This window comes from Acomys russatus, chromosome 32 (assembly GCF_903995435.1).
Source record: "Acomys russatus chromosome 32, mAcoRus1.1, whole genome shotgun sequence".
Lineage (NCBI taxonomy): Eukaryota > Metazoa > Chordata > Mammalia > Rodentia > Muridae > Acomys > Acomys russatus.
The window spans coordinates 44,837,305-44,863,829 of NC_067168.1; the positions used below are offsets into that span (position 1 = coordinate 44,837,305).

At 50.7% G+C, this 26,525-nt stretch overlaps 1 protein-coding gene across 3 annotated transcripts in view; it reads left to right on the forward strand.

Annotated features, from left to right (window-relative positions):
• Positions 1-18,068, forward strand: part of Xylb (xylulokinase) — a 33,871-nt gene extending 15,803 nt beyond the window's left edge. For all 3 annotated transcript variants that reach the window (XM_051140522.1, XM_051140523.1, XM_051140524.1), the window contains 10 exons: positions 1,527-1,608; positions 4,161-4,201; positions 4,709-4,824; positions 5,623-5,738; positions 6,336-6,409; positions 8,646-8,742; positions 12,121-12,179; positions 14,448-14,535; positions 16,901-16,995; positions 17,900-18,068. In XM_051140522.1, the coding sequence (XP_050996479.1) occupies positions 1,527-1,608; positions 4,161-4,201; positions 4,709-4,824; positions 5,623-5,738; positions 6,336-6,409; positions 8,646-8,742; positions 12,121-12,179; positions 14,448-14,535; positions 16,901-16,995; positions 17,900-17,977 (846 nt within the window). In that variant the 3' untranslated portion in view covers positions 17,978-18,068. The remainder of the gene's footprint in view (positions 1-1,526; positions 1,609-4,160; positions 4,202-4,708; positions 4,825-5,622; positions 5,739-6,335; positions 6,410-8,645; positions 8,743-12,120; positions 12,180-14,447; positions 14,536-16,900; positions 16,996-17,899) is intronic.
• Positions 18,069-26,525: the final 8,457 nt, after the last annotated feature.

Sequence of the window (26,525 nt, forward strand, 5' to 3'; positions counted from 1 at the left end):
AGGTCTGAGCTAGAGCCACACCGTGGGACCCTATCTCAAAAAACAAATAACCAAAAAGTTAAGCTTCAGTTGTCCGTAAGATATCAGGGGCGGGGGCTGGAGCGATGGCTCAGTGGTTAGGAGCGCCGCCTGCTCTTCCAAAGGTCCTCAGTTCAATTCCCAGCAACCACATGGTGGCTCATAACTATCTGTAATGTGATATGGCACCCTCTTCTGGCTAGCAGGAGTACATGCAAGCAGAGCACTATATACATAATAATAAATAAATCCTTAAAAAACAAAAACAAAAAAACTTCCATTCCCTTAAAAAAAAAAAAAAAAAAAAAAAAGATATCGGAGACCAAAGCCAGGCATGGTGGTGCTCGCCTTTAATCCCAGCACTTGGGCGGCAGAGGCAAGTGGATTGCTGTGAATTCAAGGCCAGCTTGGTCTACAAAGCAAGTCTAGGACAGCCACTCAGGTTCAAGGCCCAGGTCACTGGTTGGGCCTGACTGTTGAATTGTGGGAATTTTGCTTTTATTTTTGGTTTTTCTGTATGTACACCAACGCCTTGGGGTGTTACTGCCACCGTGGCCTTTTGTTTCACGTGAAATTGAGACCAAGGCTTTGTCTAAGACATAGGCTTTGCTTACCTAACACCAAGCATGCCTCTCAGGCGTCTTCTCTGAAGCAAGTGTTGGAGGAACAGGAAAGAACTGGTTCTGAAAAACATTTTCACTTGTTGACCATGCATCAAATGATGATGAGAAGTCGCCATGGCTTCATGCAGGTGTCACCCTTGCTGGAACCAAACTTTTATACTGGGACTTCCTGACTCATGTTGTGTCCCATGAGTGTGGAGGACAGCCACCATCAGAGCGAGCTCGGGAGCCTGCGGGTGACTCACCACTCCCTGCTTTTCCCCAGGAAGACAGTTCTTAAGACCAACCCCAGCTTGTAAGCCTCCTTTGTGGCTTCAGCCTCCGTTGCCTTTGGGATGCCCAGTGGGACAGTGCACTTGGGCTCCTTGGTGACTCCTCCAAGTTAACCTGTGTATGGCTCCATCACACACTGGCTTCTGAGGTTAGGACATTTATTCTCCTAGGGGTCAAGTGCTGGTGTCAAAGGCGTGTGCCACCACTGCCGAGCTGCTGCTGTTACTGTTTTTAATTATTATTATTTATTATTGTTTTGAGACAGTTTCTGTTATTTCAAGCTGGCTGAGTGCTGAGTACATGCACACCACCATGCCTGGTTTAAATGTTAAAGATTTATTTATTTTGTGTGCGGGTTCTGGGAACTGAGCCTAGGTCCCCTGCTACAGCAGCAAGTGCTCGAGGTGACCTCAGGCCTGTGGTTCCAAACCTGTCCCGAGCCCCTTCCTTAGAAGGATGATGGCATCCAGGCTCTGCCACAGACGCCCTCAGCATCCTGGTGGCCCCAGGTGTGGAAGACTCACTCTTCACAGGAGTCTCCTGAGTTACCTACATGGCTGTGCTGAGCAGGCTGTGGCCGCCTCAGAAAATAAAGGTGTTCTCTCTCCCCAGGGAGCCATTTCTTCTTACTATGTCCAGCGCTATGGATTCTCTCCAGGATGTAAAGTGGTGGCCTTCACAGGGGACAATCCAGGTGAGTGCTGGATCAACCAGTGCAGGACAGGTTGCTCTACAAGTGGACCAGCAGGGTTGCTGACTTCCTCCCTTTGCACATATACATGCTGCACACACACACACACACACACACACACACACACACACACACACACACACACACACACTCACACACTCTCAACACACACACACACACACACACACCACACACACACACTCTCACACACACTCACACACTCACACACACACACACACTCTCTCACACACACACTCTCACACACACACTCACACACACACTCTCTCACACACACACTCTCACACACACACACACACACACACACTCACACACTCTCACACACACACACACACACACACACACACACACACACACACACACACACACACACACACTCTCTCACACACACACTCACACACACACACACACACACACACACTCTCTCACACACACACTCTCACACACACACACACACTCTCTCACACACACACACACACACACACACACACACACACACACACACACTCTCTCACACACACACACTCACACACACACACACACACACACACACTGAAATGGGGTCTTGCTGTCTCTGAAGGCCTAGATGTTACTACATAGCCCAGGCTGACCCCACATGTTCATTGGTCTCCTTGCCCCAGCCTCCTGGGTACAGGGAATACAGATGTGAGCCATCACACCGAATTCTTACTGGACTTGTAAAGAATTCCATTCCATCCTCTTGGTCATGTCACTCTGTGTGTACATGTGTGTGTGCAGGTGCACTTGTGTGTGCGGGTGTGTGGTCACGTGTGGGTGGATGCAGGGTAACTTCAGCTGTCATTCCTCATGTGCTGCCTACCCTTTTTGTTTGTTTGTTTTTGGTTTTCGATACAGGGTTTCTGTGTGTATCCCTGACTGTCCTGGATTTTCTTTGTAGACCAGGCTGGCCTCGAACTCACAGAAATCTGCCTGCCTCTGCCTCCTGAGTGCTGGGATTAAAGGCGTGTACCACCACGCCTGGCTCTGCCTTTCTTTTTTTAAGTAGGGTTTCTCGCTAACCTGGTTGTAGAGCCTCAAAAATCTATGAGGTCTCCATCTCCTCCACGCTGGGTTTTTTGCAGATTCCACCATGCCCAACCCACAGTCCAGCTTCTCCATGCTGCCTTCTGTGGGGCTCTCCTTTCCCTGTGAGTTCTGGCTCTTTGTCTCAACCCCAGCCTGGCTTCACCACCCTCAAAGGCTGCTTGGGCACCGGCTCCAGCCTGGGCTGTCTTGGTGAAGGTTGGTGGGTGGAGAGAAGGTGGTTATCTCCCATCCCCACCTCCCTTCTGTTCCAGCTACCATCCCAGCCCTCCAGCCCTTCCTTCAGGACACTGCTGAGCTATAAATACGTTTCGCTTTGCTTCTTGTGGCACCTTCCACTTTGCCTTCTGTCAGGGATGCTCAAGGCCTCTGGTCTCTCGAGAAAGCCCAGATGGGCCACACTGAGGAGTGTGCCGTGTGGTATATCTGGACCCACAGGGAAATCGACCCTTTTCCTAGTGAGCCTTCAAAGGACAGTTAAGAGCTGGGCGTGGTGGTGCACGCCTTTAATCCCAGCACTCGGGAGGCAGAGGCAGGCGGATCGCTGTGAGTTCGAGGCCAGCCTGGTTTACAAAGTGAGTCCAGGACAGCTAAGGCTACACAGAGAGACTCTGTCTCGAAAAACCAAAGAAGGACAGTTAATACTGGAGGGTTCTCCTTGTCAACTTCTTCCTTTGCTCATACATGAGCCTTCATCCATCTGGTCAACCTGCTGTCCTGGTGTTGGGGCGTCAGCTGCCCTGCCCCTCCTTCCCCTCCTATGGAGGGAGCTGCGCACAGCCTGGAAGCACACCCCACTGGCCGAGTTTGAGGGTGTCTGTTTCTGTTGCATCTCTCCTCTGCTCTGTTGGTTAAGTCAACACTTAGGGAGCGCCAGCTGTGTGCCAGGTCCTCTTCAGTGGTGGGGGTGTGTCAGCAAAGAGGACAGCGAAGGGTTGCTGCTGGGAATGCTGTGTTTGAGAGCCCCTGGCATGACCTCAGCTTCTCCTTGGTCCCGGGTGACTCCTGTCTTACCTTCGTCTTGCTTGTCATGTATGTATTGATGCCTTGGCCTACTTTCTTTGGTTGTCTAGGCTTTCCCCCCCCCCCCCGGGACAGGGTTTCTCTGTGTAGCCTTGGCTATCTTGGACTTGCTTTGTAGACCAGGCTGGCCTCGAACTCACAGAGATCCACCTGCCTCTGCCTCCCGAGTGCTGGGATTAAAGGCGTGCGCCACCACCGCTCGGCTGTTGTCTGGACTTTTCGAAGTACCTGGCAGTGGCGCTGAGCTTATATCCCTGAGGGAAAAGACTTCAGGGGCCTTTGCTGGAGGAGCCCACCCTTTGACCTCTGTCACCTTTTTGGCTCCTTGAACTCTCAGCTTGCTGAACTGTGGGTTAAGACATCTGTGCCACTGTCTAGGTGGTCACTACAGTTGGGTCTGTGGCACCCATGTGACTCCTGCTAACCAGAGGTTTCTCTTCTCTCCTCAGCATCACTGGCAGGCATGAGGCTGGAGGAAGGTGACATTGCGGTAAGGTGACACTCATCAGGCCTACAGACTTTGTCCTGGGGACCAGACTGCTGAGCCTCAGCTGTGTGGCGCCCACTGTCTTTCCTCAGAAGGTCATTGCCCTTTGCGGATGTCAAGCATGACCTCCATCTGCTTGACAGTGACTAGTCTGCTAGGCACAGTGGCAGAGGGTTAGACATGGGCCAGGGTGCTGTGAGCTCTCCGGTGCATAGCAAGATTTAATCTGTGGCTTTCTACTTCTACGGGGGATGCCATTTGGGAAAGTTCTAGAAAGTCAGTAATGGTGTCCATGAGAGCTTATCTAGGGAGCAGACCTTTAACTCATGTGGAATGAGGAGAGTCAAAAAAAAAAAAAAAAAAAAAAAAGTCTGTGAGGAGGTGGAGCTTGTCACCTGCAGTATGAAGTGATTGAGTGAAGGGGGGAGGGGCAGAATGCGGAGTGCATCACTGGCAGAGAGGGAGCTTTTGTAGGCAAGCCCTAGGCACCTCACCCTCTGCTCTCTTCAGGTCAGCCTGGGCACCAGCGACACCTTGTTTCTCTGGCTCCAAGAGCCCATGCCTGCCTTGGAAGGCCACATCTTCTGCAACCCAGTGGATGTGCACCACTACATGGCACTTCTTTGGTAATCCTGGAATCTCTCTGTCGGGGCGGGGGTGGGGGGTAAGGAGGTGCAGACAGGTCGGGCACAACCAGACACCCCAAGTCACTCTACTAAATTGCTTCATGGGTAGCCAAGACCGCAGGGGCCACACAAGTTCTTGCTTGACGGCAGAACCACCTGAGGAAGAGCCCAAGACTTATAGTCTCCTAAGCCTGAGCACAAACTCCGCCTCCAGCGTGGTCCTCTGTGACGCTGGTTTTTCGTTCAGGGTGCTCTGACGTATCTAACTTGACGCTCAGCAGATGGTGTGGGGGGCAGCTTGCTTCCTGAGGGCTCTCCCAGGAGCTGTGTCCCCTGTCCTGACCACAGGCCTTTGGTACCTACTGGAGGCTACCTGGCTTAGAAGGCTTCTGAGCTGTAAGCATCAGGAGGTCCCGGGGAATATTCAGATCTGCTTGGGCTAGTCCACAGCATCACTGGAGAGTTGGTACAAGGTGTCAGCTGAGTGGGCTCCCCTGTGGCAATCCCCAGCACAAACAGAACCCAAGATAAGTGTGACCCCAGCACCTCCCAGGACACCCATGGAACCCCAGGAGAGCCTCAGATGCTTGCCCTTCCGGGTGCCTGCTGTGCTCCACCCATAGGTTGTGGTCTAGCCTGACCTGGAGACCCCTCTACCTGGAGACCAGCACGCCTGGGTCCAGTGTGGGAGGAAAGCTTGGTGGTAGAATCCTTGCCTAGAGTGCAAGGCACCTGGGTTTCAACCTTAGCACCCCAAAACCTGGGAGCTCAGGCCTCATACTGTGTGTGTTTCTGCAGCTTTAAAAATGGCTCCCTCATAAGAGAAAAGATCCGAGATGAGTCTGCTTCCGGTTCCTGGAATAAGTTCTCGAAGGCCCTGCAGTCCACGGAGATGGGGAACAATGGAAACCTGGGTAGGCTGGGCTTGGAGCGCCGTGAGCTGGAGGCGTGGAGAAGTCGGGGGTATCCTTTCTGTCTGCACGTGTAGCCTCATGAGCTGTTGTGGGCCCCCAGGTTTGGAGGGTGGGTGGCGTCGCGAGGCTCCTCTTGGCTGTTGCTCCATGACCCTTGATGAAAGGTCAGACTCTAGTTATTGTCTGTGCTTTCAAAGCCCCTGGTGACAGCTTCAGACGTGGCATCCCTGGATCTACCACTCCCTGCTGCTTCTCAGAAGCAGCTTTCTGTCCCAGACTGAAGGCAGTACCAGGCCATGTTCTGTGGAAGATAGAATGTGTCTCCCAGAGCACGTCTCGCTTGGTGCTCAGGGTTAGTGTGGCGGCTGTTTCTTCAGCTGAGCTGCCAGGTGGAAATAGCAAGAGTTGCCACAGAGAATGGCCTAGGCCTGTCGTGTGGGAGAGAGAAGGCCAAGGATATCCCAGGCTCCTCTAGGGGATGGGAGGAGGCGTGAGGCACAGGTGACATAACTTTGCTTTGTCCTTTCTGAGGTCTTCTGAGAAACTGTTCTTTGCTCTGGACTGCTGACAGCTAATCCCTTCCTGGTTTCGCTTCAGGTTTTTATTTTGATGTAATGGAGATCACCCCTGAAATTATCGGGCATCATAGGTTTAATGCAGAAAACATTGAGGTACTTACGTCTTCCTTGTGTGTATATTTGTGTGGCCTGTGTGCATGTGTGTTTGCATGTGTGTTGCCAGTGTGCATGCATGTGGCAGCCCAAGATTGACACTGGGAGTCTTCCTGGGCTGTTCTTTCACCTTGCTCTCTGTGCTAGGCTCTCTAACCCAGAGTTTGCTCAGGGATTTCTCCGTCTCCACCCTCAGAGGCTGGAATTGCTGGTAAGCTGCCACGCCCACCTAGTGTTTCTGTGGGTTCTAAGGCTCCAAACCCAGGTCCTCCTGCTCACACTCTGCCCCTCCCCCCCCCCCCCCCACATCTCCCCAGCCGCATATGCCATTGGCTTTAGAACTACACTGAGTGTCGTTGAGCGCTCTAATTAACAGCTGGCCAGCAGACCATTCTGCTTTTAGGGGTTCATTCCTCTCTCATCTACAGATGTGCAGGGGTGCATCCTGGAGGCGGGGTCTCAGCAGGGTCTTAGACAAACCCTGTCCCTCACCTAAGGAGTAATACAGGGGACCAGAGCACTCATGAACTAGTCTGCTCCCAGACTGACGTCACAGGGCAGCCGTAGCCTTGGTACAGCCTTGGTAGCTGTAGCCTCCACTTCCCAGCAGCCCTTGGGAAGAGCCTGTGGGAGAGACAGCAATATCTATTGAGCACTGTTAGGCTCCAGGCGTCGTGTTTGTAATCTTAGTTTTATCCTCTTTCTCTAAGCAACTCTGTGAAGTAGGTGTGACTAGCCCTTTTTACAGATGGGTAGCTGAGGCCCAGCCTTAAGGACCTGCCCAGTGTCACAAGGTTACAGGTGCTGGAGGAGGCGCTAACCCAGACCTTGGCTAGAAGCCACATTTCTTTGATTTCTAGGCTACCCCTTCTAGGAGATTCCCTGTTCAGAATTGATTTTCTGGTAGGTACTGTGAAGTGGCCCCACAGTTTTGGGGGTTGGAGCTGGAGGACCCCAGTGGATGTTGGGGTAACTTCTGTGAGACACTGGTTGTTCTGTAGTCAGTTGGATATGGGTGTAAATCAGGCATGACACGTGAAGTGGAGTGCTTTGGATACAATGCAGAGAGTTTGCTGGGCTTGGTGGCCCATGCCTCTAACCTCAGCACTGGGGAGGCTGAGTCAGGGGGATCTCTATGAGTTCCAGAATAGTTTGGTCTACATAGTGAGTTCCAGGACAGCCTGCCTATGTAGAGAGTCCTTGTCTCAAACAAACAACAGGCTTGCTGAGATGGCTCAGGGGTTAAGAACACTGTCTACTCTTCCAAAGGTCCCAAGTTCAATTCCCAGCAACCATATGGTGGCTCACAAGCATCTGTAATGAGATCTGGTGCCTTCTTGTGATGGGGCAGGCATACATGCAGGCAGAGTACTGTATAAATAATTAATAAATAAATCTTTAAAAAAAAACAAACAACAAACAAAAAATATAGAAAATTCATCCTGGTCCTGGGGTTGTGGTTAAGTCCAGTTTCTGTTTATATAGAAAGGGTACAGATGCCTGCTCTCACATACCTCAGGCCTAAGCTTATCAAAGTAAAAGGACGGTTCTTCATTCATTCCCCCACTTGGTAGAGGTTTCGTGTTTGCTTGCATGGATGTATGCGGAGTGTGTGTGTGTGTGTGTGTGTGTTGACCTCAGAGGCCAAAAGAGGACACTGGATTCTCTGGAACTGGAATTATAGATGGTTGTGAGCAGCCATGTGGGTACTGGGAACTGAACCCAGGTCCTCTGCAAGACCAGTCAGAGAGAGTGGCAGGTTTACTTCTTGGTCTGAGGGGCTGGAGAAGCGGGCTCCAGGCTGGGGATGACTCCTGTCAGAGCTGTCATCATGTCCCACAGGTGTCATTGTGAACACTCAGGATAAGCTCGTGGCTCTCACGTATCACACATCGACTCTGTATCCTAGGCTTTCTCCATCTAGTTTGATCATGGTGATCTTAAAAATCAGGTGCCGCCATTGCAGCCCTGGCGTAGGAAAAAGGACAAGGCAGGAAGATCCACTGGATAGTCAAGGTCGAGGGGGAAGTGTCAGAGTCAGACCTTGAACCCTTGGCTGCCTGAGGCAGCGGTGTGATGTCGCTGACTCCTCAGAGGGGCCCACAGGTGAGGTGTGCGTGTGGGAGAAGATTCAACAGGCAAAATTGGTGGTTAAAGTAAGATCACTTCTGCATGCATGCAGACACGCACGTGGGCACCCAGAGCCCTTTGCACTGTGCCTATTTTCTGGAGACAGGTCTCAGCATTCCCTGGGGATGTGGAGATTCGAGCGCTGATTGAAGGACAGTTCATGGCTAAGAGGATTCATGCAGAAGGCCTAGGCTACCGAGTCAGTAAGTGAGCGGCCAGCTGGGTAGGGGTGGGTGGGGGTAGGTGGTGGGGTGGGGCGGGAGACAGAGGCTCAGAGACCGTGCCTACTAAGGATCTTACATTACAGGGTGCTGTGGGGGAGAAGGTGAGTGGACTTGGTCCTGGGTGGGGTGAGAAAGTGATCCAGGTGCCTATGAGCAGGCCCAGGTGCAGAGGCCAAGTGGCCTGCTTCTCAGCTCTGCTGCTCCTTACCTGATCTCTCTAGTCATGAACTGTAGGCATCAGGAGAGGTCTTGCTGTGTCCTAGCTGCAGATAAGTGTCCTGAGCTCTGAAGCCCCGGGACATGAACATGTGGGTGGAACGGCCGTGCTCTAGGGTGTTGGGGGCCATGCAGGAGGGGAACAACAAAACAGCTCTGGAGCTCATGGCCTGCGGCCCACCGGTTAGCCAACCACAGTGGGGTCTCAGAGGCAGGGCTCTGAGGGCTATGTGTCCCAAGGACTTCATGCTGTTATGGAGCGTCGCTCTGCATGTCGCTCCTGTGGTCACCACATCCCTCATGAGTTCTGTGAGAGCTCTAAGGGGGCTTCCAGCGTGAGTTCCAGCACAGCCCGGGCTGCACAGAGAGCATAAGGACATGTGTCCTGTTAGCAAGCTGAAAAGCAGACTCGATCCTGCCTTGCAAGCGCTGCAGGGTTCCTCTCAAACAAGACCCCCTGGTTTTAGGGGGAGCTCCTTTTTTTTTTTGTTTTTTGTTTTGTTTTGTTTTTTTGTTTTTCAGTCTTTATTATTTGTGTACGGGGGCAGGCACATACGATTTAGCACAAGTAGGATCAGTCAGTCACCCTTTCTACCACGTGAGCTCTGGGGACTGAATGAAGGATGTCAAGCTTGCCACCAGGCGCCTCAGTCATTGAGCCATCTCTCAGCAGATTCGTTTTATTTATTATTATTATTATTTTTTTTTGTCTTTAAAAATGTTTTTTAGGGGCTGGAGAGATGGCTCAGTGGTTAAGAGTGCCGCCTGCTCTTCCAAAGGTCCTGAGTTCAATTCCCAGCAACCACATGGTGGCTCATAACTATCTGTAATGTGATATGGCACCCTCTTCTGGCTTGCAGGAGTACATGCAAGCAGAGCACTGTATACATGATAATAAATAAATAAATCTTTAAAAAAAATAATAAAATAAAAATGTTTTTTAAAGATTTATATATTATATTATGTATACAGTGTTCTGCCAGCATGTAATACCTGCATGCCAGAAGAGAGCATAGGATCTCATTATAGATGGTTGTGGCCCATCATGTGGTTGCTGGGAATTGAACTCAAGACCTTTGGAAGAGCAGCCGGTGCTGTTAACCTCTGAGCCATCTCTCCAGCCCCCTAAAAAATTTTTTATAAGCCAGGCACTGGTGGCGCACGCCTTTACTCCCAGCACTCGGGAGGCAGAGGCAGGCAGATCTCTGTGAGTTCGAGGCCAGCCTGGTCTACAAAGAGAGTCCAGGACAGCCAAGGCTACACAGAAACCCTGTCTTGAAAAAACAACCAAACGAACAAACACCAAAACAAAACAAAAATTCATTTTATGTGTGTGAATCTTTTAACCGTATAGATGTCTTTGTTGTATGCTTGGTGCCTGCAGTGCCCAGGGGAAGGGATTGACAGCCCCGGGACTGGAGTTACAGACAGTTGTGAGCTGCCATGCAGGTGCTGTGGAACAAACCAGGCTCCTCTGCAAGAGCAGCCAGTGCTATTAACCTCTGACCCATCTTTCCAGCCCTTTTACTTTTTATTTTTTTAATAACTCTGCCAACGGAATCCAGGACCTCGTGCCTGATAGGCAGGGATGCTACACCTCAGCTATATCTCCAACTGTCAAACAAGATGTCTTAAATACATGTGCTTGCAGACAGCAAGGTGCCCACATGGACGTGTGCTTCTCCTGCTTGTTGGGTGGATCAGCTGTCTCAGGGTTTTTTTTTTTTTTAACTTAAAAAAAAATTATTAATTCAATTGTTATCCTATCATTTGTATCTTCCTGTACCTCCCTCCCTCATGCTTTCATCCTATTCCCTTCCCCTAGGTCTATGACTGAGGGGGACCTCCCCCCCCCTTTTTTTTTTTGAGACAGGGTTTCTCTGTGTAGCCTTGGCTGTCCTGGACTCCACTTTGTAGTCCAGGCTAGCCTCAAACTAACAGCGATCCACCTGCCTCCACCTCCCGAGTGCTGGGATTAAAGGCATGTGCCACTGCTGCCTGGCCCGTCTCATGTTTTGTACTTGGTCTGTTGTCATCACATTTAGTGTTAATAGTGTCTAAGAATAAAAAGGGGATTTCAAGAATAGACACACATGCATAAGTAAACAAATACGTGTGAAAAAGACTGTTGTTGGGCTGGGTTGGGCTTGGTGGCATATCCTTGTAGTCCTAGTGCTTAGGAGGTGAGCTCTAGTAAATCAAGAGTTCTGGGTCATCTTCTACTACATAGAGAGTTTGGAGGCTAGCCTGGGCTATGTGAAATCCTTCCTCAGTCCCTGTCAAAGGGTTGTGAAGGAGAGATGGCTCAGTAGTTAAGAATGCTTGCCATAAGCTGGGCATGGTGGCGCACGCCTTTAATCTCAGCACCCGGGAGGCAGAGGCAGGCGGATCACTGTGAGTTCGAGACCAGCCTGGTCTACAAAGCAAGTCCAGGACAGCCAAGGCTACACAGAGAAACCCTGTCTCAAAAAAAGAAAAAAAAAAAAAAAACCAAAAAACAAACAAACAAACAAAAAACAAAAAAAAAACAAAAACACCTTCCATGAGTTCAGTTCCCACCATTCAAACGTAACTCCAGACCCAGGGGACCCAGCACCCTCTTCTGGCCTCCACAGGCTCCCGTATGTACATTCACATGCACAGACCCACACACATAAAATGAAATAAATCCTTTCTAAAGAGCAAGATGATGACGATGACGATGACGACAGCTTGACAGTAACCCCACCATAGTTTTTTGTCAGGTTTGGATATGAGGCCCTTACCAATTGAAGAAAATCTATTATTGATTTGTTGGGAGATTTTTTTCTTTTTTTGGGGGGGTATGGAATGATGGAGAAAAGTGAGTTGCTGGTGGCTGAACTCAGTGCCTTGTGTTTGCTAGGCAAGCGCTTGGCCAACTGAGCTACACCCCAAACCCCAAGTTCTGTTCTAAATTCTTAGTAAAGGGAGAGGGACTGTAGATTCCCAGGCAAATTAACACATGAGGAGTCTTTCTTGGACAAGCCAAGCTTTGAGTCTCTGCATAGCCCTGGAAGAGCAGCAGGGACCACAGACTCACCACAGGCCATCCTTGGCTGAGGGACAGCCCCTTCTGCCTTGGGAGAACTGCTGCAACCACTTCAATTCTGTTTCTCACAGTGCCCAAGACGAAGATTCTGGCCACAGGCGGAGCATCTCACAATAAGGACATCTTGCAGGTATGTGTGGTGGCCCTGCACCACAGCGTCTTCCTTGTCATGCATCTAGGAACGAGTTGGCTTCCTTATTTACTCTCCCCCTCATTTTGGGGAATGGAGTCTTTCACTGACGCCAAGGCTCACAGAGTTCACTAGAATGGCTGGCCAGCAAGCTCCAGGGCTTGACTAGAAAGGCTGGCCAGCGAGCCCCAGGGCTTGAGTAGGAAGGCTGGCCAGCAATCTCCAGGGTTTGTAGAAAGGCTGGCCCACAATCCTCAGGACTTGACTAGAAAGGCTGGCCAGCGAGCCCCAGGGGTTGACTAGAAAGGCTGGCTAGGGAGCCCCAAGGGCTGACTTGATTTCCCAGGACTGGAGTTACAAGTACGTGCTGCACAGTTGAACTTTTTTACATGGATTCTGGGGGTTTAACTTCAGGGTTTAACTTGAGGTGCTTGTGCACGTAAAGCAAGCACTCTACAGAATGAGCCATCTTTTCAGCTCACTGTATATTTGTCTTGTGGCACTTACTTGATTCCAAGCACTGAAAATAACTAAACAAACAAACTTAGGGTTTATATTGCTGTGATAAAACCCTGTGAGCAAAAGCATCTTGGGGAGAAAATGGTTTGTTTCACCTAACAGCTCGTAAGTCCATCACTGACGGATGTGAGGGTGGGATCCTGTGCACAGGAACTGAAGCAGAGGCCATGAGTGGGTGCTACTCACTGGCTTACCACTCTTCCTCATCCTGCTTTCTTACTGAACCCTGGACCACCTGCCCAGCAGTGGCTCCACCCACATCAGTCACTGATTAAGAAAATGTCCCCACAGGCTGTCTACAGGCTAACTTTATGGAGGCATTTTCTCAACCATGGTTCTCTCTTTCCAATAACTCTAGCTTGTGTCTAGTTGACACAAAACAAAACAACAGCCAGGCGGGGTGGCGCACGCCGTTAATCCCAGCACTCGGGAGGCAGAGGCAGCCAGATCTCTGTGAGTTCGAGGCTGACCTGGTCTGCAAAGAGAGTTCCTGGACAGCCAGGGCTATTATATAGAGTAACCCTGTCTAAAAAAACTAAAGAAATAAACGAAAAAACAAAACAGCAACAACAAAAACAGGTAAAAGGTTGGGGCATGGCTCAGTTGGTAAAGTGCTTGCCATGTAGACATGAGGACCTGAGTTCAAACTGCTACATAAAAGGTTAGTCTTTCCATTAATCCCAGCACTGGGGAGGCAGAGGTAGGCGATCTCTGTGAGTTTGAGGGCAGCCTGGTCTACAAAGAGAGTCCAGACCAACCAACGCTACACAGAGAAACTCTGTCTTGAACAAAGAAACAAACAAAAAACAAGAGTCAGTCTTAGTTGTGTATGATCCCAACACTGGGGAAGTGGAAACAGACAAGATGGGGTAAGTGTTACAGCTGTGAGGGGAAAGATTCCCAGGCATTTGGGAGACTGGTTTTGGGGCAAACTCAGGGATTGGTGGGATTTTGTGGCCTGATCTTGGGCTTTTTTTTTTTTTCTTCCTGTAGGCCAGGGCCAGGCCATTTTCCCTCAGCCATTAGAGAAGTCTGGGCAGCAGGGCCTAGCTGCTTGCACACCTTGAGGCTTACAGAGGGTCTCTGGGCGTGTTGGCCAGCCACCCTAGCCAATTTGTGAGCTGGAGGCCACATTAAAGGCTCTGAATCAGTAAGGTAAAGTGACTGAAGAAGACAGCTGATGTTGACCTCTGACCTCCACATGTACCTGTACACATACACATGAGGACTCCTTTCGACGCCCCCCCCCACACACAAAAGTACAGGGGACTGAAGGTGATGGTGCACACTTCTAATCCCTGTGCTCAGGAGGCAGCAGCAGGTAGATCAGTGAGTTCTGGGCCAGCCTGCTCTAAATAGTGCTGTGCTAGCCAGGGCTATACAGTATGACCCCATCTTAAAAGAAAAAGCACAGGGCATGGTCGTGCTACCTGTGAACCCTGCACTCTGGAGGCCAAAGCAAGAAGATGATGATTTGAGGATAGCTTGGTTATATAGCAGATTTCAGGCTGGCAAGAGCTCTACGGTAGGATCTTGTCTTTTAATGGTGCAGAGACAGCCTGAGGACTGTCGCCCTTCTCTAGCATCTCCCTTTAGGTCACCCTGTCATCACCAGCTCCACGCGCCTAAGTGCACTTAAGGCAGCTGTGGTTGAATGGAAGGCACCAGAAGACACGAGGGCAGAGCCGAGAAGGTTCTCAGTGATCTCTCTGAGTCACAACTCACCTACTCCAACGTCTGTGTCCTCAGGTGCTGGCAGATGTTTTCGGGGCCCCTGTGTATGTCATAGACACCACGAGCTCAGCCTGCGTGGGCTCTGCGTATCGAGCTTTCCATGGTAGGTCGATGGATGGGGACCAGCTGTCTCAGAGAAGTGTTTAGGCACCACTGGGCTGAGAAGAGTGAGAAGAGGATGCATTCCCAGCGGGAGGGTCACTGGAGTCTCAGCAGTGTTAGCCGAACCCTTTGTCTTGTATGCTCTAGTCAGTGCGGAGAAAGGGAGGAAGAATTGAGACTGCATGAAGCCTGTCCAGAAAAGGCCACAGGGCATGCACATGGGTGTGGGCCTCCTGGAGAGGAAGGCGGAGTCTGTGAGTGAAATCCTGAAGAGCAAGACGATGAGGCAGTGGTGAGAGAGCCTCAGAGCCAGGAAGTCCAGAACCGTGGACAGCTCCTGGGGGCCTGGCTCTGTGACTGTCTCCCTGAAACTTCAGAGTGAGGCCTCGCCTGTTGCACCTGTCATCTGCCTGCTGGGGAACTTCTTGCCGGCAAGTGCACCAGGACTCCATCCTTTTCCTGTTTACTTTTCACTTCTCAACACATCCACTTAAACTTTGATATTGAAAAAAAGAACGGTGAAAATGCAGTTCTCCTAATAACGAACCCTTTGCCCTCTCTCTCCATCACCTCACACAACTTCCAGAGTTTCTTTTTGTGTGTGTGTGTGGTTTGTGTTTGTTTGTTTTTTTGAGACAGGGTTTCTCTGTGTAGTCTTGGCTGTCCTAGACTCACTTTGTAGACCAGGCTGGCCTTGAACTCACAGCAATCTGCCTGCCTCTGCCTCCTGAGTGCTGGGATTAAAGGCATGCGCCACCACGGAACTTGCAAAGTTTTACTCCTTAGCCCCATACTGGGGATTGAACCCAAGACCGTGTTCTCATCTGTGCTTTGTGGGCTGTATCACCAGCACCTGCCTCCTGCCTCCCTCACAGCACCTGCTTCCCCCTCCCTCACAGGACATGCCTCTCCTCTCCCTCACAGCACCTGCCTCCCCCCTCCCTCACAGCATCTGCCTCCCCCCTTCCTCACAGCACCTGCCTCTCCCCTCCCTCACAGCACCTGCCTCCCCCCTCCCTCACAGCACCTGCCTCCCCCCTCCCTCACAGCACCTGCCTCCCCCTCCCTCACAGCACCTGCCTCCCCCTCCCTCACAGCACCTGCCTCCCCCCTCCCTCACAGCACCTGCCTCCCCCCTCCCTCACAGCACCTGCCTCCCCCCTCCCTCACAGCACCTGCCTCCCCCCTCCCTCACAGCACCTGCCTCCCCCCTCCCTCACAGTACCTGCCTTCCCCCTCCCTCACAGCACCGGCCTCCCCCCTCCCTCACAGCACCGGCCTCCCCCCTCCCTCACAGCACCGGCCTCCATCCTCCCTCACAGCACCGGCCTCCCCCCTCCCTCACAGCACCCGCCTCCCCCCTCCCTCACAGCACCCGCCTCCCCCCTCCCTCACAGCACCCGCCTCCCCCCTCCCTCACAGCACCCGCCTCCCCCCTCCCTCACAGCACCCGCCTCCCCCCTCCCTCACAGCACCCGCCTCCCCCCTCCCTCACAGCACTTGCCTCCCCCCATCCCTCACAGCACCCGCCTCCCCCCATCCCTCACAGCACTTGCCTCCCCCATCCCTCACAGCACTTGCCTCCCCCCATCCCTCACAGCACCCGCCTCCCCCCATCCCTCACAGCACCCGCCTCCCCCCATTCCTCACAGCCCTTGCCTCCCCCCATTCCTCACAGTCCTTGCCTCCCCCCATCCCTCACAGCACCCGCCTCCCCCCATCCCTCACAGCACCCGCCTCCCCCCATTCCTCACAGCCCTTGCCTCCCCCCATTCCTCACAGCCCTTGCCTCCCCCCATCCCTCACAGCCCTTGCCTCCCCCCTTCCTCACAGCACCTGTCTCCCCCTCCCTCACAGCACCTGCCTCCCCCCTTCCTCACAGCACCTGCCTCCCCCCTCCCTCACAGCACCTGCCTCCCTCCCATCCCTCACAGCACCTGCCTCCCTCCTCCCTCACAGCACCTGCCTCCTCCCTCCCTCACAGCACCTGCCTCCCCCCTCCCTCACAGCACCTGCCTCCCGCCATCCCTCATATATTCTTTGTTTTGAGATGAGGTCTTTCTCACTAAGTTGCCCAGGTTGACTTTGAACTCACTCAGATTCCAGGTGGGCCTTGAATTTGCCATTCTTCAATATCTATTATTTTCAGCAATTTTGCTGAATTTTGTTGTTTTAATAATTCCTCTGAGCTGGGCGACTCCAGGTTAAACACTTGGGTGTTCTTGTTCTGGGCTAAAGGCTGGGTTTTGTGCATGCTGAGGAGGTCCCTGCCACCATGCTGCCTGTCTGGTTGACGGTGTTTTATCACCACCATGGTTCCTCCTATCCGCCATGTGCACAAATGTGAGATGACCTTTCCCCTCTAGGCCTTGCAGGAGGGACAGGTGTGGCCTTCTCAGAAATTGTGAAATCAGCCCCACATCCAAGCCTGGCTGCCACCCCCAGCCCAGGCGCTTCCCAGGTGAGAAGCCGTGAGATTTTCTCTTAGAATTTGGGTCTTCTTTTCTCTAAAAAGGTAAGTTTTTCTTTCTCCTCTGTATTTAACCTGGAGGAAACCTTACTCCACCTCCACAGTACTTGGGCTCTCACCCATATGGAGCGTGCAGCCAACTACTGAGTCACATCCTTGGCACATGAAGAAGCCAAGGGTACTGAGAGCTGAGCCTGGGGCGCTCTACAAGAGCAATGCATACACTTAACCACTGCACCATCTACCCAACATCTCGTTTTTCAACATACTTCACTAAGTCTAATGTATCTAACCATCATCTTTTAACACATAACTGCTTAGAGAAATTATGACATCATAATCCACATTCGTTTTGCACAAGGTTTTTGTAAATATATATGTTTAAGTTTTTAAATTTTTATGTGTACGAGTGGTTGGTCTACATGTATGTTTATGTGTCATGTGTGTGCCTGGTACCTGAGGAGGTCAGAAGAAGGTGTCGGATCCAGTAGAACTGCAGTTACAGAACATAGCCAGTCATCATGTGGGTGCTGGAACTCAAACCGGGGTTCCCTAGAAGGGCAGCCGGTGCTCTAAACCCTGGGCCACCTTCCAGCTCCAGAATTTACATGTTTTAAATTGCAAGCTGGGGCTGGAGAGATAGCTCAGTGGATAAGAGCACTGCCTGCTCTTCTGGGAGGTCCTGAGTTCCACTCCCAGCACCACATGGCGGCTCACAACCATATAAAATGGGGTCTGATGCCCTCTTCTGGCATGCAGGTGTACATGCAGATAGAGCACTCATGTACATAAAATAAATAAATCCTTAAAAAAATAAAATAAAGTTGCAAGCTGTAGGCAGAGGTAAGAGTCATTTCCCCTTCCCCATTTTAACCTGCGCTTTCTGCTCCTCCAGGTCTATGAAGCTCTTCTCCCTCGGTACTCTGAACTTGAACAGAGAATCCTGTCTCAGGCCCGGGGGCCTCTGGAATGAATCCTGCGAGCCCAGGCACCCTGCTGCCTCCCACCTGATGTGACTTCCCAGTGGCACTCGTCCTATTGCTTGATCTGAGCAGGGCCGGCCTGTGCTGGCTCAGTGGAGCACTCCTGCCCTGCTCTGTCCATCCTGAAGCTGTCCATCACTCCCTGGAGACATGTGGGCTGCATGTCCTGGGCTGGGGAAGCGATTTCTTCTTTTCTGTCTTCCATTTCAGAGTGTAGGATATGGCCACCAAAGACAGTCATGTTCCCTTTTATTTTTATTTTGGTTATTTGAGACAGGATTTCTTTGTGTGTAGCCTTGGCTGTCCTGGACTCACTCTGTAGACCAGGCTGGCCTGGAACTCACAGCGATCCACCTGCCTCTCTGCCTCCCGAGCGCTGGGATAAAAGGCGTGCGCCACCGCATCTGGCTCCATGGTCCCCTTTCAAAGGCACACACAAGCTTTCTTTGAGGACCAAATGCAAAATAGGGAGACAGCCTCCTCCCTGACTCTGACCACCCCTCTTCATCCTCACTGTCATCTACTTCACACTGGGACCACTCCCTCCATCTTCCCTTCAAACAGACTTTAAGCCTCTTCTCTCCCCCCACCTGTCACCCTCCCAGCTGTCCACTTTTCTCCCACCTGTCACGCTCCCAGCTGCTGGTTCCAGTTCCCTCTGCAGATGCCCCTCACCAGCCTGCTGAGTATCCTTCTGGAGCCTCATCCCACATCTGTCCAGAGGCTGCCTGACGGGTTCACCAGGTGACCTGGCTGGACCATCTCCCAGGCTAAACGCTTTAGGGTTCTTCCCTGTTTCATTGTAGTTCACATGATGACAAAATTGTGTGTTTCTCTATGAGAATGGTTTGCTTGTTTTGTCTCCTGAGCCAGGGTTCTTCTGTGTGGCCTTGACTGCCCTGAACTCACTTTGTAGACCAGGCTGGCCTCAAACTCGCAGCGATCCACCTGCCTCTGCCTCCCGAGTGCTGGCTGGGGTTAAAGGTGTGCGCCACCATGCCCCATATCTTTTCTTTCTCTTTTGGGTCTCCTGTAGCCCAGGCTACCCTCACACTTTCTTTGCAGCTGTACGTGACCTTAAACTTCTCATCTTCTGGCTACCATCTCCCAAGTATGTGCCACCACACCTGGTTTATGCAATATCGGGGGACCTAGCCCTTGGCCTCAGGCTTCTAGGCAAACTGTACCTGCTGCGCCACATCCCCAGCCTAGATTTCCTTTTCACACGGCACACTTTATGCCCTTTACTTCCACATGTCCTCCTATATTTGAACAGATGCTGGCTCCAATTTCCCGTGACCTCACTCCTTCACCCCCTAGAGCATTCCTCTGCCACAGACTGTGTTGAACGCAGGACTCGTAAACCAGACCACTGGATCTGGCACAGCGGCAAGGTGTTGCAGACAGGTGTGAGACTGATGGGTCGGAGCAGGGACTGCTGGGAAATCAAAAGGAGACTGGAAGAGGGCTGTATCTCAACATGAAGCCACTTGTAAGGGAGGGCTCTGTGTAGGAGTGGGAGAGAAGCAGCAAGCGGCCGTCCTGATCACAGCAAACACAGGATGAGAAGGAAGCAGCCACTGGGATGTGGCTTGTTGTAGAGATTTTACACTACTGACCAACAGCAAAGGCATCTGGGACCACAAAACAGCAAACTGGGATGACATTTCAACATAGGTCTTAAATAAATACAATTATGGATGAAAAAAGACCATAGGTGACAAAACTACCCAGAATAAAAACAAAAATTTGAAAATACCTGTAATTGCTCTCTCCTTCCACCTCCTTGATTTCCCCTCTCTCCAGCAGTGCTGGGGCTTGAACCTGTGACTTTGAAGACACCTCTCTCACTGAGGTGTACTGCCAGCTTAATAAAACTGCCCTGAAGCTCTACCTTGTAATTTAGATGTGTTCTAGCAGTATTTTGAGATGTGTGTACCACTGACCCAACATCAAATGGCTTTTCTTAGAATGTAAAACAAACTGAGGTGGCAGGGGAGCGGGGTTGCTGCAGAGATGGCTGAGGTTAAATGCACACTGGCTGCTCTTCCAGACGGCCCGGGTGATTCCTGGCACCCACACAGCAGCTTACAACCACCTGTAACTCTAGTCCCAAGGGATCCTGTGGCCTCTTTCATACTCCATGTGATGCACAGACATACAACCAGGAAAACAGCCATACATATAAAATAAAAATAAAGGTTAAAAAAACAAAACTCAAGCAGAACATAGTGGCACTCGGGAGGCAGAGGCAGGCAGTTCTCTGTGAGTTCAAGGCCAGACTGGTCTACAAAGCAAGTCCAGGACAGCCAAGGCTAACAGAGCCTGTCTCAAACCTTCCCTCCCTCCAATAAAAACGCAATGTTACAACATATACTGTGTAACAAATCACACTTTGTGTGTTGGATGTAAAAAAGTCAAGGCCAGGAGATGTGGCCTCTTACAGAAGAAAAGGCCAGGCTGGCGTCAGATTTCTCCAGAGGGAGGTAGCAATGGAACAAAATTTTCCTTTTCATAGTGCACCTCTGACAAGTATATGCTGATGTTCCCTATTCCCAGCTTATGATTCAGCATAATTCAACATGATTCAGCTTCAGTGGAGTCAGAGAGTGGTTAATGATGGCTAAGGGCAGGTGAAGGCCTGGAGACTTAAAGTGTTACTGCTTTTATCATCGTTCCTTGTTTTATAGAGGATGAAGGTCCCATTCTTACCCAAATCCCATCCCAGGAAACCTGGGTATAGTAGGGTTTCATGGACCCAGAATTGTTTTGTTTTTTAGAGATTTATTTCATTATGTATACAGTGCTCTGTTTGCATGTACACCCGCAGGCCAGAAGAGGGCATCAGATCCTAGTATAGATGTTTGCGAGACACCATCTACTTCTGGGACTTGAACTTAGGACCTCTCAAAGAGCAGACAGTGCTCTTAACCGCTGAGCCATCTTTCCAGCTCCCTTGTTTTGTTTTTGAGACAGGATTTCTCTGTGTAACCTTGGCTATCCTGGTCCTGTAGACCAGGCTGGCCTCAAACTCACAGTGATCTACCTGCCTCTGCCTCCCTGAGTGCTGGGACTACAGGGGTGCACCACCTCACCCAGCTGACCTAGACATTCTTACCAAGGCTTTGAAGCATCTTGGTCAGGCCACAGGCCACAGGCCACACCAGACTCCACAGCAAGACTAGTAGGAGAGGTCACTGACTACACAGGCTCCCTGGAACATTATCAAAGAGTGAAAAAACAAAAACAAAAACAAGGACTAGTGAGATGGCTCAGTGGGTGAAGGGGTTTGCTGCCAAGACTTACGAGACTGAGTTCAAGCTCCAGACCCCATGTGGTGGAAGGAGAGAGCCAACTCCAGTTAGTTGTCCTTTGACCTTCACACTTGTGCTGTGTAACTGAAGTAGGCTCAGGTCTATACCTAGCTAAACTATCCAAGTGTCAAGGATGCAGTAGCTTCTTGGCATTCTAAAGACAGCTGCCACCCTACCAAAAGATGATGTGGGAGCCTGAGTGGGGACACGGGTGCTGACATGGACGAATGTCAAGTGGCCCTCTTAGGCAGTTATGAGCAAGCATAGGAAAAGGGGAGATGCCCTCATTTGCTCTCTGTTGCTGTAATAAACACCACGATCAAAGGCAACTTAGTGGAGTAAAGGGTTAATTTCATTTGTCCTTCCAGGTCACAGTCTCCCTGAGGGAAGTCAGGGCAGGAGCTGTGAGGAAGGCTACTTACTGGCCCCATCACAGACTCCAGCTCAGCTCCGGCACACAGGCCTAGGAATGGTGCTGCCCACGTTAGGCCAGTCCCACCCACATCAACCGTCAATCAAGACGGTCTCCCACAGACATAGCCACAAGCCAATCTGATCTGGGCAGCTCCTCACTTGAGCGTCCCTCCGATGACTCTAGACTGTGTCAGATTGACAGCTGAAGCCAACTAGGACAGGAGAAAAGGAAAGAACAAAAAGTTCACTGTTGCACACACAATTTCGAGGCGTCGAAAACATTTAAAATTGCAAAGCGAACACTTGAGGCTTAAGTAATGAAAAAGGAGAACTGAGCAACAAAACTACTCAGTACTATTAAAGATGTTAGTATTAAAATCTATATAATTGGTAATGCTTTTTTGTTTGTTTGTTTTGTTTTTCGAGACAGGGTTTCTCTGTGTAGCCTTGGCCATCCTGGACTCACTTTGTAGACCAGGCTGGCCTCGAACTCACAGCGATCCGCCTGCTTCTGCCTCCCGAGTGCTGGGATTAAAGGCGTGCGCCACCACGCCCGGCTCTGGTAATGCTTTTAAAAAGCAAGAAAAAAATGCAAATCTTAGCACTAGGGAGAAGGGTGAACAAGTAAAGGAGTTTGCTGTCAGGCTCTAGCGCCTGAGCGCCATGCCTGGGGACCCAGATGACAGAAGGAGAGCACTGACTCTCACATGTTGTCCTCTCATCTCCACACAGGTGCCTGGTACATAGATTCCCTCATATGCACACAATAACATTTAGAAACACAAATCTCCCTCAATGTTTATAGAAAAGGCAATAGATCACATAACAAGTAAGGTGGTGGCTGTAGCTCTGGGCACACGATAAACAGAAGTCCCAGCACGAGTCCAGTCAGCAAATGTGAGAGCCCTCAGTCCGCCAATAAGAGAAAACAAGTTTCCAAACAGTGGACAACCGAGCGTTTAGAGGAGACCGCACAAAGGTAGTGACTCAGAAACACTGAGGCACGGAGTGGGCAGCAACAGTCCAAACACAAAACCCACAGAGAGCAGAAACCGCAAGATCCACCTCACGGAGGGCAGAGCTCCTGACGTGAGAGGCTGAGAGAGGGGACGCCAGAGTGCTGACGGCCTCCCTTCACAGCAGGGACATGCTAGTCGCCCCGTGCGACAGGCCCAGCTATTTGGTTTGTCAGCTTGAAATAACGTTCTGGAATCCTCCGCCTGTGTCAAAGTCCTGTGTACTTTTCCTTCCCATTAGCTGTGTCTTGTCAGTGTGTGTGGCTTTGGGCAACAGCAGCAGGGAGAACACACAGCGGGAAATAACAGTTTTAGATTACCACTCTTTTATTTGAGGCTAAAGAGACAAAACTACATGGAGGTTATTAACATTGAATGCTCTACTTTGGCTGTGTGTGTGTGTGTGTGTGTGTGTGTGTGTGTGTGTGTGTGCATGTGCATGTACAGGTGGAGGCTGGAGGTCAGGACTAACTTTCCCCCCCCCCCCAAGACAGGGTTTCTCTGTGTATCCCTGGATGTCCTGGATTTGATTTGTAGACCAGGCTGGCCTTGACCTCACAGAGGCAGACATCCACCTGCCTCTGCCTTCCGAGTGCTGGGATTATAGGCGTGCGCCACCACGCCCGGCTCAGGACTAACTTGGATGACATTTCTCACTCGCCTTCTACTTGCTGTTTGAGACAGACACTGGGCATTCAGTTTTCAGAGATCCACTAGTCTCCAACGTCCCATCCGGACGTCACTGGGATTTCACAGACAAGCCATAGCCTGGCTTTTAATATGGGTCCTGGAGATCAAACTCACGCTGTGAGGTAAGCATGCTACCAACTGGTCATCCCCACGTAAACATGCCATACTGAAACAGAAATAGATCTATTCTCATTCGTAAAACGTTATCATGTAGAGTGGGCAGGACGGCTGGGCAGGCAAAGGTACATGCCGCCAAGCCTGGTAACCTGAGTGTGACCCCAGCCCACGTCGTGGCGCACACCTTTAATCCCAGCACTCGGGAGACAGAGGCAGGTGGATCTCCGTGAGTTCGAGGCCAGCCTGGTCTACATATGCGAGATTCTGTCTCTGTCTCAAACAAAACGGAACAGAACAAGACAAAACAAGAACAAAGTCACATGAGCGATGGCTTGTTAGTCATGGCTAATAGGTTTGTAGCTGCAATTCCAGCTCCAGGGATCTGCACGTACCACACTACAAATAAACAAATCTTTATTTATTTTAAGACTTACTCATTTATTTATTTATTATGTATACAGTGCTCTGCCTGCATGACAGAAGAGGGCATTAGATCACATTATAGATGGTTGTGAGCCACCATGTGGTTGCTGGGAATTGAACTCAGGACCTCTGGAAGAGCAGGCCGTGCTCTTAGCCTCTGAGCCATCTCTCCAGCCTCCATAAACAAATCTTTAAATAAAAAATCCATATCCCCAAATGTGATTAACAATGGAATATATGGCATATAATTAAAGCAATGAGTGGAAATATAGCATATAATATGGAACGCTGATAACAATGAGAGAATAAAGTTAATTGAGTCAGGTATGGCGGCACACTTTAAAATTCCAGTACTCGGGAAGCAGAGGCAGGCAAATCTGTGTGTTCAAGGCCATCCCGGTCTACACTGTAAATTCCAAGCCAGCCAGAGCTACATGATGAGACTATGTATCAAAAAAGTTGTTTTATTTTGTGTGTGAGAATGGATGCACATGTGTCGTGGTGTGCTGTGGAGGCAAAATGCCTTTAATCCCAGTATTTGGGAGGCAGATGGGTCGCTGTGAGTTCGAGACCAGCCTGGTCTACAAAGAGAGTTCCAGGACAGCCAGGGCTACAAAGAGAAACCCTGCCTTGAAAAACCAAAACCAAAACAAGCAAACAAACAAAAGATAGCATTCGAGAGATGGTAACTGCTTTTTTTTCTCTGTGTAGCCCTGGCTGTCCTGTACTCACTCTGTAGACCAGCCTGGCCTCAAACTCACACAGATCCACCTGCCTCTGCCTCCTAAGTATTGGGATTAAAGGTGTGCTACACCAGCCCTGCCAGCGATCACCTTATTAAAAACAAAACAAAACAAAACAGGTGGTGCAGTCCTGTAAACCCAGCATTCAGGGAGGCAGAGGCAGGCAGATCTCTGTAAATTAGAGGCCAGCCTGGTCTACAAAGTGAGTCTGGGACAGCCAGGACAGAGAAACCCTGTCTTGAAAAACCAAAAATAAAAAATAAAATAAAATAAATCAGATGTGGGTGGGTGGTGGCACTTATCTTTAATCCCAACCCTCGGGAGGCAGAGGCAAGCATATCCATGCAAGTCTGAAGTCAGCCTGTTGTATGTACATAGTTAGTTCCAGGACAGCCAGGGCCACATCATAAAATCATGTCTCAAAAATACCAACACCAATAATAATGATGATGACATTAATAACTTTCTTTTTCTCAAGATAAGGTTTCTCTGTGTAGCCTTGGCTGTCCTAGACTCGCTTTTCAGATCAGGCTGGCCTCAAACTCACAGTGATCAGCCTGCCTCTGCCTCCCGAGTGCTGGGATTACAGGCGTGCGCCACGGTGTCCGGCTGATAAAAATAATATTAACACGCCATGGGACTGGAGAGGAGGCTCAGGGGTTATGAGCACTTGTTGCGCTCGTAGAGGACTCAAGTTAGGTTCCTAACCTCGTTGCCTGGGTATCTGATACCTTCTAACCTGCTAGGGCACTGGGCATGCGCACTGAGCACATACATACATACATACATACAGACATACATGCAAACACACAGACCCCAAATAAATAAATAAATAAATAAACAAATAAATAAATAAATAGCCACAGAAAGATGGAGAGCTTGAAGCCATCTGGGGTTACATAAGGAGAAGAAAAAGAGCAAGGGTGGTCAGACATGCGTAGTGCAAACCTGTGGTCTCAGCTTACTTGGGAGGCTTAGAATCCCTGGCTCCAAAACAGAGCCGCAACAGTAAGAAATGCTACACAAACCTTGGAGGAGTTTAACACCGTCACTTTCAAATGGGAAAACTGAGGCTCAGACACATGACATGACCCAGGCTGGTGGATGTCACCTCCAGCCTCACTGCTCTTGCCGAGGACTCCATGGCCTCTTCCCTGAGCGATGGACTAGCTCTCCCAGTCTAGCTGGGAGGCCGGTTATTCTCACAAGCTCTGGTTGCATAATAAGGAGTATGGAATTTGAAATGGAGGAACCTGGTGTGTGTGTGTGTGTGTGTGTGTGTGTGTGTGTGTGTGTGTGTGTGTGTGTGTAAGGATCTTTAAGTGGGTGGGAGGAGTGTTGACGGTAAGATGAAGGATGTGGGACTGCTGAGGGCCCTTCAGGTGGCCAACAGTTCTTTCCCACCGGCAGCTGCTCTGTGGGTCCTCTGCTTGGAATTAACTGTGCATCGTGGGGGATGGCTGTCAATTCAGACCTCAGCTTTTTTTTTTTCCTGCCAATTAATTCATCCATAAATAAAGATGCACGGGAGCTGGAGGACAGAGGTGTCCAGTCTATGGGGTCCAGGAGCTACCTAATGACTCAGGGGTCTCAGAGGAGCTTGCATCACGCAGCATGGTCTCCGTAGCTTGGGGCAGGCATCAGTCAAGTTGTCCCCAGCCGGATCCCACCAGCTTGGGATCCCGCCTAGGTTGGCCCTAGAGCCAGGTGGTGCTGCAAGCGCGGTCTCCAGAGGGCGCGGGCTGGGGGCGGAGCCTCGGTGTTGTTGTTCCTCTCCGGCCCCGCCCCCAAGGGGGGCGCGGACCACGCGGCCGGAGGGCC